Source organism: Harpia harpyja, chromosome Z, assembly GCF_026419915.1.
Source record: "Harpia harpyja isolate bHarHar1 chromosome Z, bHarHar1 primary haplotype, whole genome shotgun sequence".
In the NCBI taxonomy this organism is placed as follows: Eukaryota; Metazoa; Chordata; class Aves; order Accipitriformes; family Accipitridae; genus Harpia; species Harpia harpyja.
In genome coordinates this window covers 30,733,027-30,749,470 of record NC_068969.1, presented here as the reverse complement: position 1 = coordinate 30,749,470, position 16,444 = coordinate 30,733,027, and the positions used below count along the sequence as shown (strand labels likewise).

The 16,444-nt window shown below is 37.5% G+C and overlaps 1 protein-coding gene across 2 annotated transcripts in view; it reads left to right on the top strand.

Annotated features, from left to right (window-relative positions):
* Positions 1 to 16,444, top strand: part of ADGRV1 (adhesion G protein-coupled receptor V1) — a 295,859-nt gene that overhangs the window by 126,595 nt on the left and 152,820 nt on the right. For both annotated transcript variants that reach the window (XM_052777368.1, XM_052777366.1), the window contains 6 exons: positions 65 to 472; positions 1,482 to 1,666; positions 2,844 to 3,093; positions 3,271 to 3,410; positions 5,053 to 5,213; positions 7,714 to 7,814. In XM_052777368.1, the coding sequence (XP_052633328.1) occupies positions 65 to 472; positions 1,482 to 1,666; positions 2,844 to 3,093; positions 3,271 to 3,410; positions 5,053 to 5,213; positions 7,714 to 7,814 (1,245 nt within the window). The remainder of the gene's footprint in view (positions 1 to 64; positions 473 to 1,481; positions 1,667 to 2,843; positions 3,094 to 3,270; positions 3,411 to 5,052; positions 5,214 to 7,713; positions 7,815 to 16,444) is intronic.

The window sequence follows — 16,444 nt, the reverse complement described above, 5'->3', positions numbered from 1 at the left end:
CAGCTGGTTTTGAACAATTGTATCTATCATAATGTTACCTAAAACTCTTTTGGTTTGTTTTAAGGAGCTACAAAAACCTGAACCTATTGGTCGGACCTTCATATCTCCAGCTGTGGCAGGACAAGATTTTGCCAGATCTGAAGGTTTATTGACTTTTGAACCTGGACAGAGAAATATATTTCTGGAGGTGACCCTGACTCCAAAGACAGGATCTTTAAACCCATTTCCTAAACGTTTCCAGGTTGTACTTTCTAACCCCACAGGCGGTGCCAGAGTAGGTGACGTGTATGGTATTGCTAATGTCACCATTGTCTCAGATTTGGACTCCTTGCCAGTTTGGGGGCTGATTGATCAACTGCATCAGCCTCTTGATGACACCATTTTACGCAGAGTCCTCCAGAATCTGAACGTCAAAGTGGCTACAGAAACTACAGAAGAGCAGCTTACTGCTGTGATGCATATAATAGATAAGGTAAACCTTTCCTGCTCTTTCTTGAATGACCAAAGACTTTTATAATAAGAGTATAATAACATGTAGGCCTGTGATAAGATCAAGCTTAGCACCCACAGCAGTGACTCAGGGGCACAGGCTGCAAAGGTAAAAATAGAAGTTGTAAAGTCCCACAATCAAGGAAGAGCTTCATCTGCCACTGGTTAGGATGGTGGCAGGAAATAAAAAATCAAATAGGTTGAAAAGAGCAACCAGTATTAATTTTGCATATGTACCTATAGCTCAAGTTTTTCTGCTGTGCAAAATTTTCTTTTTGGTGCCCATACTTTCATAGAGCTTATTATGGTTTCTTGATTCTGAGGCCACATCTTTACTGGTTTTAGCCCTGGCATAAGACAGTGAGGCTCAAGGTTTGCTCATATCTTCACAGCTGACTGCAGTCAACACACAAGCAAATCCTACCAGGGCCAGCTGGAGTCTGCTGTGCTCTTAACCAGGCATGCAGCTTGCCTTTTTTCCTGCAGTAGCTTTGGGAGTCGGGTTGGCAGGGTAGCTGAGCACTTCAGCATTGCACTAAGTTCTATGAAAACTCTGGGACTAGTTTTACAGCTTTCTGGCTCTTCTGGACTTGTGGAGTAATGCACAGGAGCTGGAAAATGTTTGAATACCTAGACACAAAGCAGTATAACAATATTGATGAACAACAGTTCATTTGTGATTGTTGCCATTTTGACACAGAAAACAGAGAAAATAATATCAAAAATTCTCAGGGCTCAACAATCTTTGATTTCTGAAAGAATGAAAAATGCCACATGGTTTCTTTAATAATCAAATCCCTATTAGTAAGCATATCTTTATCCAGTTTTGACACAGACTGTATGTCACACCTTGGCAGCAGTGATCAGAAGGTGGAGAAAATTTTCTGAACTTTTAGAGTGAACATTGGGATAAAAATGGAGGTATTGCTAAACCATTCAACATGAGGGAATGTTATAAGCATAAAATGTTTGATTTCTTCTCCTCTCATTAGGTTACAGATGTAGGTGAAAAACAGTTACTCACTGATAAAAGTAGAAGTCTTTTCTATGAGATACTCTGTGCTCTGGCTAGCCCGAAACGCGAGGACACACGAGGATATAGCCTGCTTGCTGAGGTGACTGAGAAGTTTGCTTTTTCCCTGTTAACTGGGATAATGTGTGGATCACCAGGAGAAAGGTTAGTAAACTTGAATTCATAGTATGTTTTGGAAATACATGACAACTTACCAATATAGTCAAAATTTAAATGACATTTTTGGAAAAGGGAGCTGTCTATCATCTAATATGTTACCTAAGTGAAAAAGTGTTGCACTCTCACAATCTTGCAAAGCACTACCTTGGCACTGTGAGCTGGTGTCACAAATAACTGGTATACTGATAGGGAGTAGCTGTGGCAAGACAAGTCAGGAGATCTGGGATGTATGAATTTACCTTTAGCTCAAATATTGCCCGGAAAAGTATTCATTAATCTTACTAAGAAAATAATATGTAATTGTATGATGGAGAGCTATGTTCTAACACTTAGATGAGAGTAAGTAACCCAAAATTTCTACTGGCATTTTGTAATTTCTGTGTGCTTGGTTTTGCTCACTTGAACATAATTTTAAAATTGCTAGTTTTGTCTGCCAGTGCACAATACCCTGTGGTCAAGCTAATGGGCAGGGGAAATAGGTGACTGCAGAAATAGATGACACTCTTTCGTGAGACAGGTGGTTTTAAACAGTGGGTTTCTCCCACTGTGAATCTATTAAACAACTGGTAGTTGAATTTAGGAAAAAAAAAAAACGAAACAACTTTTTTCACTCAGAAAATCAGCATCGTTTAGATTTCTATCTCATCTTCTTTTGGAGATGTAACTTTTCTTGCCATTTCCTAAATTGTAGGGATTATGAGGCCCATCTCAGCCAAATGACAGCAAATGGCATAAATATAAAAAATATCCTGAACAGTGTCAGAACTTGAAAGTTCAAATTCTTTATTCCAAGTTTTTTTGCATCATCTGTTGGGAAAAAGAGGTAAAGCAAGGTCATCTATTTTAATGCCTCTCCTTCTTGTAGACTCATCTCTACATCAAGTTATAAAGATGAGTATTATGATAACCTGCTTTACTACGGAGGGATTTTGGTTGCAGGTCATGGTGAGCAAAACCCAGAAGGGAAATGGGGAAGCTGAAATACATAATTCAGCCCCTCTTTTTTTCACAGAAACTGAAACTGTCTGTCAATTAAATGTCATAAAGCCTAAAAATGATGGAGGAATAAAGTATTAATTACAAATACATTTTAGAGTCATTCTGTGAAGAATAGTGAAACTTAGTTCCACTTACCAGCCCTATTGGTTTTCCGTTTCAACAGAGGGAAAAATATCCTTGACAGCTGCCCCTACATTGCAATAATGGCTCACAACTGGTTTCCTCAGCAAATCAATGGACACAGATTTGATGGAAAAGATGGGGATTCTATTCAAATACCTGAACATTTACTAGACGTGTCTGTTGTGTTATCGCCTCCTCAAGAAGAGAACTGTGAATCTGTACAGTTCACAGAATACAGCAGTCAGCAGTGGTTCCTTACTGGAGATAAAGAACTTGCCCTGAAGAACAAGGTTTGAAGATAATGCAATTTATTTTTTCAATAAAGTATTTTAATTTAGATATTGCTCAAAACATCTTAAATGTATTTAAAATAATGTGAACATTTTTTGTGTGTATCTGATTAAAATGAGCACTGACTGTTGAATTTTAATATTAAATTTGTATTTACGTTGTATGTGTTGTTTCAGGTTTTCTCTATGAGTTTGAAGGGTCGGAGTTCACACCCTTTGAAAGATAACAATGAAGTCATTTATCGGATTTATGCTACAGGAAGTCGGATTGTTCCACACAAGTCTCTATGTCTCCTCTGGAATCAAGTTGCTGAAAGGTTATTTTATTAATCTGTTTAGTTTTCTAGTTTCTACCGTGAACCTGTGAATCTGCCTGAGATGTGATAACTCCAATTGGATCATTTGCAAGTATAAAATTGATCCATTTCCTATCTGTCTCTTTTCCTTATTTTTTCTGTCCTTTGTATTATTTTCCATATAATAAAATGCATAGTTATTCTAGCTGAGACATTTCTCAGACTTCCACTTTTGGCTTTTTTCACCAAAATAGCATTTAGATTATGTAATGTTGTGTTAGGCAATGCTGACAGGCCATAAATCCCAGAATTGCATCCCTTCATTAATATTAATAACTTTGTACAATTATTATCAGACAACACTTTAAGTCCATTCTTACAAAAGTAAAGAATTAAACCTGCATCTCTGGTATTGCTTCAAGCCACTGGCTCAGAATTTGCCTAATTTTCTAATATCCACTCTTTTCTTTGGGTCTGTGAAAGACACTGTGTAAGTGAACAAAAAAAAAAACCTGTTAAGGGGCAGACTAGGGATTTTTGTAGACCAGTGTCCTGTCTGCAGTGGTGGCTGAAAGTAAATGCCCAGGGAAGACTAAGATCAGGACAAGCATAAATAGCATTTCCCCTAATAGTATTCTCTCCAGTGACATTATGAGCTGAATGTGATTTGGGGTATTTCATACCCCAAATGATTTGTCTATCACAAATTTGTCTAGTCTTTCCTTGCACCCCCCAGAATTTTAGCACATCTTTTGACAATGAACTCTATAGGACGATTACTTCTTAACAGAAGAGCCATCTCCTGTTGTTTTTTTTTAATATTGCTGCTACTAGCTTAAGTTGGTGTCTGCTGGTTTTTAGAAGAAATGGTGAACTGCTGATCATTTTTCATTCTTGTTGCTACTCATACCATTGCAAACCATGGAATAAAGTTTTCTGTATATGCTCTTCAATGCCCCATTATTCAATTAACCTGTGTCTTTCCTGTTCACACAGTGTAAATGAATTTGGAGAGAATTATGTTCTGTATACTGCTGAGATTTAGTTAGTTTAGATATTATTTCATTAGACTGACTGGATTATATCCAACTGTCACTGATATAAACTATTTCTCTTCAGAAAGGAGGTGCAACAGAATTTACCTGTATGCTCTCTTTTCATCTAGACACTATATCACTGAGCAGACGTGATTTCCACTAGAAATGGCTTAGGATGTCACCTGTAGTATCCTTTTTCAAATTCAGTTCAGCAATGCTGAAAGAAAACAAAACAAGAATTTTAGTTTCAAAACAACAAATAGCAGTATAAAATGAAGTGTTCTCCATAGTGGGGTAAGGTATTGTGCAAGTTAAGTAACAAACTATTTGAAAAGCCAGGCAGACCTGTAAATCCTGCAGAAGTTTTAAAAACATGGCCACAAAAATTCTCTAGTGGAAAACAATGTTCATTGTCATATATTTACAAATTTTTTAAATCATAAAAGTAAAAAGAAACTATATTTTAATTTCATGTAAATGTGCTGTTCTGAGAACTGCACCTGTAAGATTACACAAAACACCTCTGTGATCATTTAGAAAACTTGTTATTTCAACAATTTTCAAGCCTGCTTACCATGTAAATTACACAAGTCCATTTCCAACTTTGTGAATCTTTTGTTTTGCAGCTGGCTGTCTGATAGCAGCTTCTGCAAAGTGGTTGATGACACGTCAGACTATGTGGAATGCTCTTGTTCTCATATGTCCATTTATGCAGTTTATGCCCAAACAGATAACTTGTCTTCATACAATGAGGCTTTTTTCTCTTCTGGATTCATCTGCATTTCAGGTCAGTTGATTTAGGACAGTTTTATTCATTAATAACAACTGATGACCAGTAAGACTGACTGATTTTTAGAGATTTTAGTAACTGATGACAATTCTTTTATTTGGAGGGGTGTTGGAGGAGTGTTAACTAACTTCATGGTATTAAAGTTGACATCTGATCCGGTATTTGCACACTGACAAATTTTGCCACTGAAAAAAAAAGTCCAGCAAAGAAATATGTTTCCTTTGAGTGTTTTATTGAACCATACAAAAGAGAAATACGTCATTCATTTGGGGGAAGAAACTTAAAAATCCTAAATTCACCTGTGTCTCTAGCAGCAGTACAGTTGTCCTCTTTGTCAAATCTTTCAGATACTTTTCTACCTAGCCTGAAAGCTCTTTGATGATTTTAGTTGTCAATTTATACTCAGGAGTGATAACTTGAGGGACATATATTCCATATCACACATGTAGAGCTCCATTACAGTCTGCTGCCTAACTACTACCTAACATCTTCGGAGCAGCTTGAGAGTTTAACCTATGAGGATCATGACTCACTTCGTTGATAGCTACGATAGCATTTGCAGAAGTCCCAAAATGTCAGACAGGAAGTAGGAGAACTAAGTTTTAAACTCTGCTTGGCTTCTGAAGGAAATGGAAATTACATCTTTCACGTGGGAATCAGTTTCACTATTATGTTGCAGCCAATCCCAGATGAAAGTAAATTTTTCTTCCTGTTTTGATAGGCAGTGTGCAAGCAGGAATCATAGAGTAACAGGGTCACTGAGAAAACACGCTAAGGGGATTCTTAGTTTGACCGTAAGGCACTTAAACAGGGTTCTCGGTCTGCTGCTTGTGAGGTTTATGACTTCTATACTAGGTCATCACTGTATAAGTAACAAAACCAATGCAAGCAGCTAAATCCCCTATTTATCCACTCCCAGCAAACTGCCCTAACAGACTAAAGCTAGGCTCCTTAGTTGTTTTGAAACTCTAGCCATAAAAAAGAAGACAAAGGAAGAGAAGAAAACCCTCTAGTTTTCACCTACTTCATACAAATTGATTGTTTTATTTAACAATAATGAAAGACATTTTTAGCAGATAAAAATAAGCAGATTTTAAAATACGGTTCAGCTTCTAATTTAGATTGTGTTAGTGAAAGTTAAAAAAAAAAGGTAAACTGTAATAAACAAAAGTAATTACTGGTTTACAGAAAAAAAAAAAGTAAATTGATGAGGTGAATATGCCATAGAATGCAAAATACTATAGAAACTGAAGAAAAAAACAATACAAAATAATCCAATATGCTGTAGAAACTGAAGCCAAGAGAAATATTTTGCTGAATGGGAATCAATAAAGACTTACAGATCCTTGTTCAGCACTAGCTGTTTACTGTAGTCATGTGTCACAAGAATGTGTTTTAAAAATTAGAACAGTTTAGTCTGGTTAAGTGTTTGCCTTGAATATAACTGAAATGACTTTCAGCTTCTTTGGCTGATTGAAGGCGTATCCTTACATGATTATATATTTAAATCTAGTGATTAACAAATTGCTTTAGATTAAAGAGCTATAAAGTTATTATTTATTTCTGTAATATCTCCACCTCGGTGTGAAGAATAAAAAAAAATAAAAAATAAAAAATAGCACAGTAGAGTGAAATAGAATATTATTATTTCTGAAGTTTTCTTATGTAGGTAGTTATATAAATATCACTAGAAATGTTTAGAAATTATTCTTTCTGCAATGATCTACTTCATTCATATCTTACAAATACTTGTAGTTGAGCAACCAGTCTGTCTCAAGAGAGAATAAAAGATCTGCCTTAAGTATCCAAATTCCTGCCCTTCTTGGGGTTTGGAAGTGCACAAACAATTAACTGTAGATGAATTTCAGCAGTGTTTTCCTTAGTGGCTCAGCTTTCCCAGGGTCCTTCTTCCAAGAACTACTTACTGGTAGGCAAGGGACCCTTCCCACTTCTGTTCATGTTCACAATGAATTAGTGAAATGAAAAGTGGTGTTATTCTTTCTGAGTACTGCTATAATAGATTTCTACACTGAATGCAGATGAAATGGCAGACTGGCTTTTAGAAGGTTATAGCTATCTCCTAAAGCAGTGCTACCCAGCTGGAGGAAATTTTTTATTTATTAATTTCTAAAAGCATTTTTGGATGCAGTAATATGAACACTAAAGAGTTGCCTTTGCTTTACATTTAACTATTATGACAATCATCCACATCATGCAGAAATTAAAAAAAAAAAAACAACTTTGCAAAAATGACTTGTTTACAATATGCAGTATTTTATAAAAGTTAGATAGATGTTAGTACTTCAGTAAAAAATTCATGAATGATCCCAGTGTGAACCAAAGTGAACATATTCTCTCTGTAAGTTTTGGGTTGGGGTTTTTTTATCTGTTTTTTTAATGATCTGTGCCTTGAAGAGATCCAGCATTGTTGTTCTTATCTAGCATCGTATATTAGCCTAAGCTTTAAATTTCCTTTTTCTTTTCTGTTTCTGTGTAGGTTTCACTTTGGCTATTATCTCCCACCTTTTCTGCACCAGGTGTGCAATGTTTGCAGCTAAACTTCTCACTCACATGATGGTTGCTTGTTTGGGTACTCAGGTAAGAAAAAAAGGCTGAAGTCTCTAAGTGTAAATTAAATACATCTTTACTTTCCTTTTCCTCGCTTCCATGGCCTTGTCTGAACAGACCTCCTTTTCTTTTCCACAATGTAAACATATTTGGAAAATGCAAAATTTCAACACATGATACTTACAATTAATCCAATATTCATATCCTATGTTGGGAATTCAATTGAAATTATAAATTTTCTGAAAATATTTAGAGAAAATTTATGGATGATATAGCCATATGAGAAGATAGTCCTGTATGTGGAATAATAAATGTTTTGATGATGAGGTATATAATTGAGACAAAAGAGTTCCATCATTAACATCATTATTTATTAAATAGATTAATGTCAGTAATCATAAATTCTGTGGGAAAGTTTTAAGTAGTAGATGATGAAAGCTCATTTGCACTCTAATATTTGTAGGAAGGTATAGTTATGAAAAATTTAAATAATAAAAGAGAATAAACTGTAGAAAGTCTTCCTAGTTCTCTCATACTGCTTCAAGTAGTAGGTAATAGAATGTCAGCAAAACAAAGGAACATATAAAAGGAGAATATGTCTCTCTGTCCTATAAAATATAGCTTCCTCAGCTTTGGTACATCTGGTAAAATGGAAGGCTATGAACAACCTTAAGTATCTTAAAATTACTTTATGGGAAGATTCCTTATGAAGGAGATTTTATGTATATTTTTAATGCTATAAAGATGATGTCAGTAAAAATTTAAATATATGCTGAAGGCAGAAATGCTGAGAGAATTTAAGCATATTAGCAGGCAGGTACTTAGAGGCATGTGTCATATCAGAGAAATACACTGTAGATAATTGAAACAGCCCTGTGTTACCTGTAAAAGCTTAGCAACTGGCATATCTCAGACAAGCTTTTGTATACTGCCATGGTTAGTATATAATTTTATTCATGTTACCTCATGATACAGTTCTTTGTTGTACAATGGAGTGCATTGATAATGTTCATCACACAACTGGACTTAAAATATAAAGGGCAGGAAAGGTCCTCACAGCACTTCTAGTGATCACTGGATACCAGGGGGTCTCTTGCATCTTAGGGTATAGAAGTATTCTGACATCTCAGTTCTTGATTTTTGAAACACATACTTAATGTTTTTTAATAGTTCTGTGTAGTTACACAGAAAGCTAGTTTGTTCCAGGGGCCTGTAATGTGCATGGTTACTGGCATACAAACGTGCAGACTTAATTTGGAACACATAGCTCATAACACAGGTAAGGACTTGCTATATGGTAATGTCTCAAGATTATACAAAACAAGATTGCTGAGATCTTTGCAGTGCATTTTACAGTCTAATGATAGATTTTGCAAAAGCTTCTTCTTCTTTTCCTTTGCAGTGAATGTTGAATTGTCTGTGTTCCCAGAATTGTTTGATATTTGCATATAATGGAACTATCCTTATCCATGTTGCATTCTTTCTGTCTTCAATAATTTTCCATTTCTTTGGCAATATGTTGCATTTCCATTACAGAGAAGCTTGTTTCTTTTTACAGTGAGTTTCTTTTTACAGAACTATTTTCTTTTTTTCTATAAGGACTCCTTACCAGGTCTTTTGGACCCATTAAAACATCTTAATTTACACACAGAATCACACAGAATAATTGCGATAGGAAGGGACCTCCGGAGGTCATCTTGTCCAGCCCCATGCAGGGACACGTGTATCTGGTGGCCCAGGAACATGTCTAGATGGCTTTTGAATATTCCTGAAGATGGAAACTCCACAAGTTCCCTGGGCAACCTGTTCCAGTGCTTGGTCACCCTCACAGTAAAAAAGTGTTTCCTGATGTTCGGAGGGAAGCTCCTATGCTTCAGTTTGTGCCTGTTGCCTCTGGTCCTATCACTGGGCACCACTGAACAGAGCCTGGCTCTGTCCTCCTTGCACCCTCCCTACAGGTATTTATATAATTTGATAAAATCCCCCTGAACCTGCTCTTCTCCAGGCTGAACAGTCCCAGTTCTCTCAGCCTCTCCTTATAGGAGAGATGCTCCATCCCTTACTGATCTTGGTGGCCCATTGTTGGACTCTGTCCAGTATGTCCCTATCTCTCTTGTACTGGGGAGCGCAGAACTGGAACCAGCACTCCAGGTGTGGCCTCACCAGTGCTGAGCAGAGGGGAAGGATCACCTTCCTCGACCTGCTGGGAACACTCTGCTGGATGCAGCCCAGGATACCATCGGCCTTCTTTGCAGCAAGGGCACATTGCTGGTTCATCTTCAACTTGGTGTCTGTAAGCACTCCCAGGGCCTTTTCTGGCAAGCTGGGTGGCCTCCAGCATATATTGGTGCATTCATTCAAGCAAAGTTAGTTTGCTATTTTGACACTGATTACATAGTTAAAATCATAGAAACGTAGAATCATTTAGGTTGGAAAAGACCTTTAAGATCATCGAGTCCCAACTATAAACCTAACACTGCCAAGTCCACCACCAAACCATGTCCCTAAGCACCACATTGACACGTCTTTTAAATACCTCCAGGGATGGTGACTCAACATTTCTCTTAAGTCCATTGCATATGTTTAGACCTATTGAGTAGTTTTGGTTGGAAGCCATCTCTGAAAGCTTTCTGGTTTAAACCCCTGCTCAAAGCAAGCCCAACTTAGGTCAGGTTGTTCAGGACCCTATCCAGTTGAATTCTGAGCATCTTCAGCAATGGAGATCCCACAAGCTCTCTGGGCAGCCTGGTCCAGTGTTTGACTACCCATTGTGAAAAGTGTCTCCCAAGATCTAATGTCAATTTAATTTGTTGCAACTTGTATCCATTGTCTCTCATGCTGTCAATATGCATCTGCAAGAAGAGTTTGGTTCCCTCATTTCTAGGCATTTCTATGAGGTAATTTATAACAGTGGTAAGATTTCCTTCTCCCACATTCTTAAGACTGAAGAGCCCCAGGTCTTCTGTGTATTTTGTGGTCTGAATATCTTGGTGGACCTTGACTGAACTTGCTCCAGTGTGTCGGTCTCCTTCCTGTAGTGGAGATCTCAACTCTATCCAGATGTGGTCACACAAGTGCTGGAACAGAAGGAAGAATCACTTCCCTTTACCTTTTGCTAGCGTAAGTCAAACAGCAATACTAGGCTGCATTGCAACAAGGCATACTGCTGATTCACGGTCAACTTGCCATCCACCAGAACCCCAGGTCTTCTTCTGCAGGTCTGCTGCCTTGCCATTTGGCCCCGGCCCATGCTGTTACATGGCATTATTCTGTCACCAGCTGTATGGCTTTGCGTTTGCCTTTGTTGAGCCTTGTCAGAAGTCAGCCCATTTTTCCAGCCTTGAAAAGGCTGAGTTTCCTTTAAACAATAGCCTTACAAACCACTTGCACCCAGATTTTTGGGTCCTCCTCAAACTTCCATTGTGTCCCTCTGTCCCATCATCTATGCCCAGATACTTTCAATAGTATCGGCCACTGTATCCCAACTCCTGAGGAGTGCCACTGGTGACCAGGCTTCAGCTGGACTTCATACTGTTGATCACAACCCTCCGAGCCTCATGGTGCAGGCAATTTTCCGCTCATTTTATAATCCGTCTAACCAAAGCATGTCTCAGCATTTTAATGATAATACTGTGAATGCCACAGAAACTGTGTCAAAAGCCTTGCTAAAGTTAAGGTAAACAACATTTGCTGCACTTGCCTAAGCCGGTCATCTCCATATGGAAGGAGACTGGGTTAGTCAGGCATGATTTTCCCTTCATAAATCTATGATGGCTGTTCCCAGCCACCCTCCTGTCCTTGCCCTAGGTACAGCTTCCAGCAGGATTTATGCTATAACTGCCCTGGGGACTGCAGTCAGGCTGGTTGGTGTATAGTACAGAGGTCTTTTTACCAGGAATTTAATGATTCATCTCTATGCCTAAAAGTCAATCAGGAAAAAAAAAAAAAAATTTATAAAAATGAATTGACACCTCACCGGTATAAACAGCATCTGTAAACATGGTATTAAAGGGTTGTTTTGGTGACTATCTGTACCTTAGGTGAAGAGTTGAGGCCTAACTTCATGTTCCAAGTTCTCAAAACCCCCAAATAAGTCATATGTTAAGTAGTATTCCAAATCAGAATTTGTTGCACTTTGAGGCATTACTTGTGTGATCTGCCTTGGTTCTCAGTTTTGGTCTCATTACTTCATAAGATATCGTTACCATCCTTAGAGCTGCTTAGCTGCAGTAGTAGTTAATGAACTTATTTACTTCTGAAGATACCCTGATTTACTGATAGAATTTTAATTCCAGGTCTTAACAAGCTGCTAAACTCATGTTCCTCCATTTTCAGTCCAGTGCTGCAGCTGCTTTGCTGTAAAATGAATGTTACTCTGTCACAAACATTTGCCAAAGAATGTATAGTCAAAGCAGGTACAGCTATAGGAAACATTTCGCTTGAACAGCATATTCAACTGAAATTCAGTTTTCATGAAGGTGGTCTAAGTCAACTTATCTCCAAGATATATATGGAAGAGCCTAAACAAAGGTGTTTTTAAAGCTTGGCCTAATGGGAACTAAAAAAAAAGTTGCTGCATTTTCTGTTAAATGTGGCTTTATTTAAATGTCGTAAATATACCAGTTTTAAATTTTCATATACTGATGTGCAAGCGTTTTGTCAATAGTATGCCTAGTCATTCTTACCTGCTGACAATTCCAGGTTTCAAATAGTAACTCTATTGTAATCTCATCGGTTTCTTCTCAAGGTTGGGCAGGAACACAGGCATGGGCATGGGTATGGGTGTGGCTGGAGACCAGCTCAGATAGAGACTAATGTCCCAGGGCTGAGCTTAAATAGAGCTGCTGGGCCTTGGAGGAGAGGGTGTAGGTGGAGACTCCAGTTGGGACTGGTCAGGACTGTTAAAGTATATTAGTGCACTCAATGCTCTGACATAAAGGCAGCTTCTCTCATTTTTATGTTGATCTCTAGTAAGCATTTTAAGCAGGAAGGGAGGTTTTGAATGTCTTTGTTTTTCAATCTTTCTTCTTATAAGTAGAAAAAGGGTTGAGAATTAGTAAAACTATATATAAAGAAAAACTATCCGAAAGGCATATACTTCATGGGTGGAAAAAATGGGAATCATTAATGAATGAAAAGACTGCAGAAGGTAACAGATTAAGATAGAAAGGATTTTCTACTGAGGTATAAGAGCATAAAAATGCCATTATTACCTTTCCTTCTTCATGTACAAAAGTAATACTGAGAAGTCAGATATCTCTGGCTACTGGAATACTGTGCTTGGTTCAGGCTGCTGAAGGACTTGGAAAGTGACAAGGCTAACTTCAGCTTGGGCCCACAGACTTTTCTGTCTGCTAGCTTTTTTTTGTTTAAATACACTGCATTTAAACTTTTATATGAAATACTGATCTATGCAGAATAATTCTTGAGAACAGTTGCATGTGGTGTTTAGATATAGTAATTTAGTTTAATTACAGAGATACTATTTAGAACGGTTCTAAGTCCTTTTGTTATTCATCCTCAACCCCTAAAATCCATGGCTTTACTGATCTCTTTTCCTTTTGCCATGCAATTATTCTGCAAGTTTAGGACAAAACTTTTGAAAGAGGATTTTAGCAGGGTAACTGCTTAGCTAGTTAGCTAGCTTGGAGAGGAAGTAAAGACAGCTTGGCAGCAGCTGTTGAAGGAAAGAAAGTGGCTTTAAGGCAGAGTGAAAAGAGGAGGGATATGTTTGACAAGGGTGAACTGAACTACTGTGCTAGCTGTGCTGAACAGCTGAAGGAAAATCTTTATACGGTTACTTGCGTTGTGATATGTTGGCATATGTTCTGCCTAGAGAGAGCTAGCCTGATTAGGAAGCCTAAATTTAACAGATAAGTCTAAATAGAAGATGTTTATAGAGCTATACCCACCTACAAGTATTTGGACAGTATACGTATGATTAGATATTTACAATACAGTTAAAAGTCTTGTGGTTTTGCTAACAAATGACTCTGTATGAGAGAAGTTATTTAAGACAATTTTAACTAAGAACTTGATACGTGAAAATCAGCATTTAATAATTCCTAGTTTAAATACAAGGAAAATGTTAATACTTTGCACTTTTATCTAGTAATATTTAGCCGGTAGTAGACAGTGGTTTTGTATCTATTAGATCTCAAACCACTCTAGAGAATGAAGGAAGCTGGTGTTTCTGTGTGCTGTTGTATTTTTACCAGAAAAAAACTTAAAAAGCTTTTCAGGTTATCTCCCTTGTTTTATACATACATGAATAATTAGTTTTCCTCTAATATCTGCACTGCATGTTTATTAGGCTTGTAGTATTTTTGTTGTTGTTGCTAGCAGTGCACTAATTACTCTTATCTGTAGATGGCAGTCAAACCTTTTCAGCACATTGCTCAGAGATTTGCTAATCCAAGGCTGTGCCTGCTTTGTGGTTCCTCACAATAATTCGTTACTCTGTCAGTGATGGGGAATGGTGATTCACAACGTTCGATCTTCATTTCATTCTTGGTGTGTCTAGAGCTTCCAGCATTAATGGAGCATTTGTAAAACATTCAAGAATGGATGTTTCACCAAGTGTTTGGTGAAACTCATTGGAAAGACATAAAAAGCTAGATATTTGTTAAACGTTTCTTATTCTTTTCCATTCTGATATTTACTCAGAGAATCATGATGTCTCCAACAAACATTATTTCTTGAATCAGTACTTAGTCATAGTACTTTGTTTGTTTAACCAGCATGTTACAAGTTCATGCAACAATACCTTAAATGTACAATGGAAAAAATTACTGGGCTGAGATTTTCAGGTTTGGAGTAAATTGAGGTGAAGATTTGTGTATTTGAAAAATTAAAGTATAATGAGAACATACTTCACAGTGTCTCAGTACAGTAATACTAATCAATAAAATTCTCCTTTTCAAAAAAATATAAACCTAGATTGCAATCTTAATAGGAACCATTGCTTATGGCTCCCGTGCTTTGCCTGGGAATTCCCAGGCAGAAGTACATGAATAAGCACTTTGTACGTGGCTTCTGCATGTATACTCAGCTTGATGCATCTTGTCCACATTAAATTTCAGTGTGGATGCATAGGCCATTTCCACAGCACATGCTGAGTATTGCAAATGACAAGGACATGTGCTAAGTTCTCCATTTAGATTTTTCATGTGTGTGCTGCTGCGCTGCTCTGTATACGTGCAGTAGCTATGTCTCTGGAATATTTGAAAATTCCCAATCTGTTTACAGCAATAATTGTGTACAAATGGCCTGCTATTCTTCTGGCCAGCAATGCAAAATTAAAGTCTAATGGTCAAATAGAAAAAAAGGCATATGAGGAACTGTGTCATCCTATTTTTCTCAAACAGTAAGTGTATATTTTCTAATTTAACCAGTCCTCAAGCTACAGTAGCACGTAGCATCATCATCCATCACTGTAATATCTGTAATAATTACCAAGCTGGCAAGCAAAATTCATCCTACCATTGACTTTGATAGAAATTCATGATGATTTATACTTACTGTGTTTAACTGTTTGAAAGCTGTGCGTTATTCAACCTGAGCAGAAATACAAACATACATGTCAGTTATGTTTTTTAAGAACAAATTGTGCAAACAATCCTAGTTTAAAACAATTGTTAAACATTTATTTGAAAATTATAAACTGCAGCCTTGCTAGAATTGTTGTTATATTATTTGGACTTACTCAGATTTGGAGGAAGATTGAAAACACAATTCTGCCAGAACTAAGATAAATTTTTAAAATGTGATGAAATCTCCAAGAGATGGTGAAGGAGCAGGATATGAATGAATGACCATGTCGCTTCTGCCATTGTATAGAAGTGAAACTTCTGCATTAACTGTGAAATGTTGCTTCTGCTGTATTGTTAATCTTAACCCTTCTCTTCTGAAATAGATGAATTCTCAGTTTCCCCCGTACATAATCAAAACCCCAAAGAAATTGTCATATTTACCTGGATAGGGGGAGCTTGCAAAGCATACTCCAGGATGAGGTGGGTAGAGTGATCCTCTGGTACCATTCCCACAGGGGCAGCTCATGCCAGTGAGTGGCTGAGTCCCTGCCTCCCTCCTGGCAGTAGAGAGAAGGCTTCATGTCAATTCAGTCCTCCCTTATGGTAAGCCTGCACTTTTTATTCAGTTGATGGGAAATACTAATTAAAGGGCTGTTTCTGAAGGAGCCTGATGCAGGGCTTCACTAAACTCTCTGTCCATTTGAAATATGAAACTCTTATGGAATAGGAAACAACAAATATTTTTATGCATTACTATACAGTTAGAGCCCAGTCGCCCAGGGTGAGGGAATTTGCTTTATATAACCTAATTGTCTTTGAGGACAACTAGGCCTCAGATTTCCTTGCTCTGATTTACTTGCTGTAGCTGACAGCAGTAAATAATGCTGAACATGGTACCATTGGCCCTTCATGAGGCTCAGCAACACATAAGGTTTGACAGGGCACAGAGGAAACAAAAGAGAACTGGACCCAGTGATCCAGAATTGGTGCCCACTCTAGAAATTCAGCTCCATGTTAATGTGTATTATCCTGTTACTCTTCAATGTGAAGTGTTTCAGTAAGAAGAATGATGAGTAATAGGTAGTTTTCTTCCACCCTTAATGTCAGTGTTCCTATCTTTGGGATAAT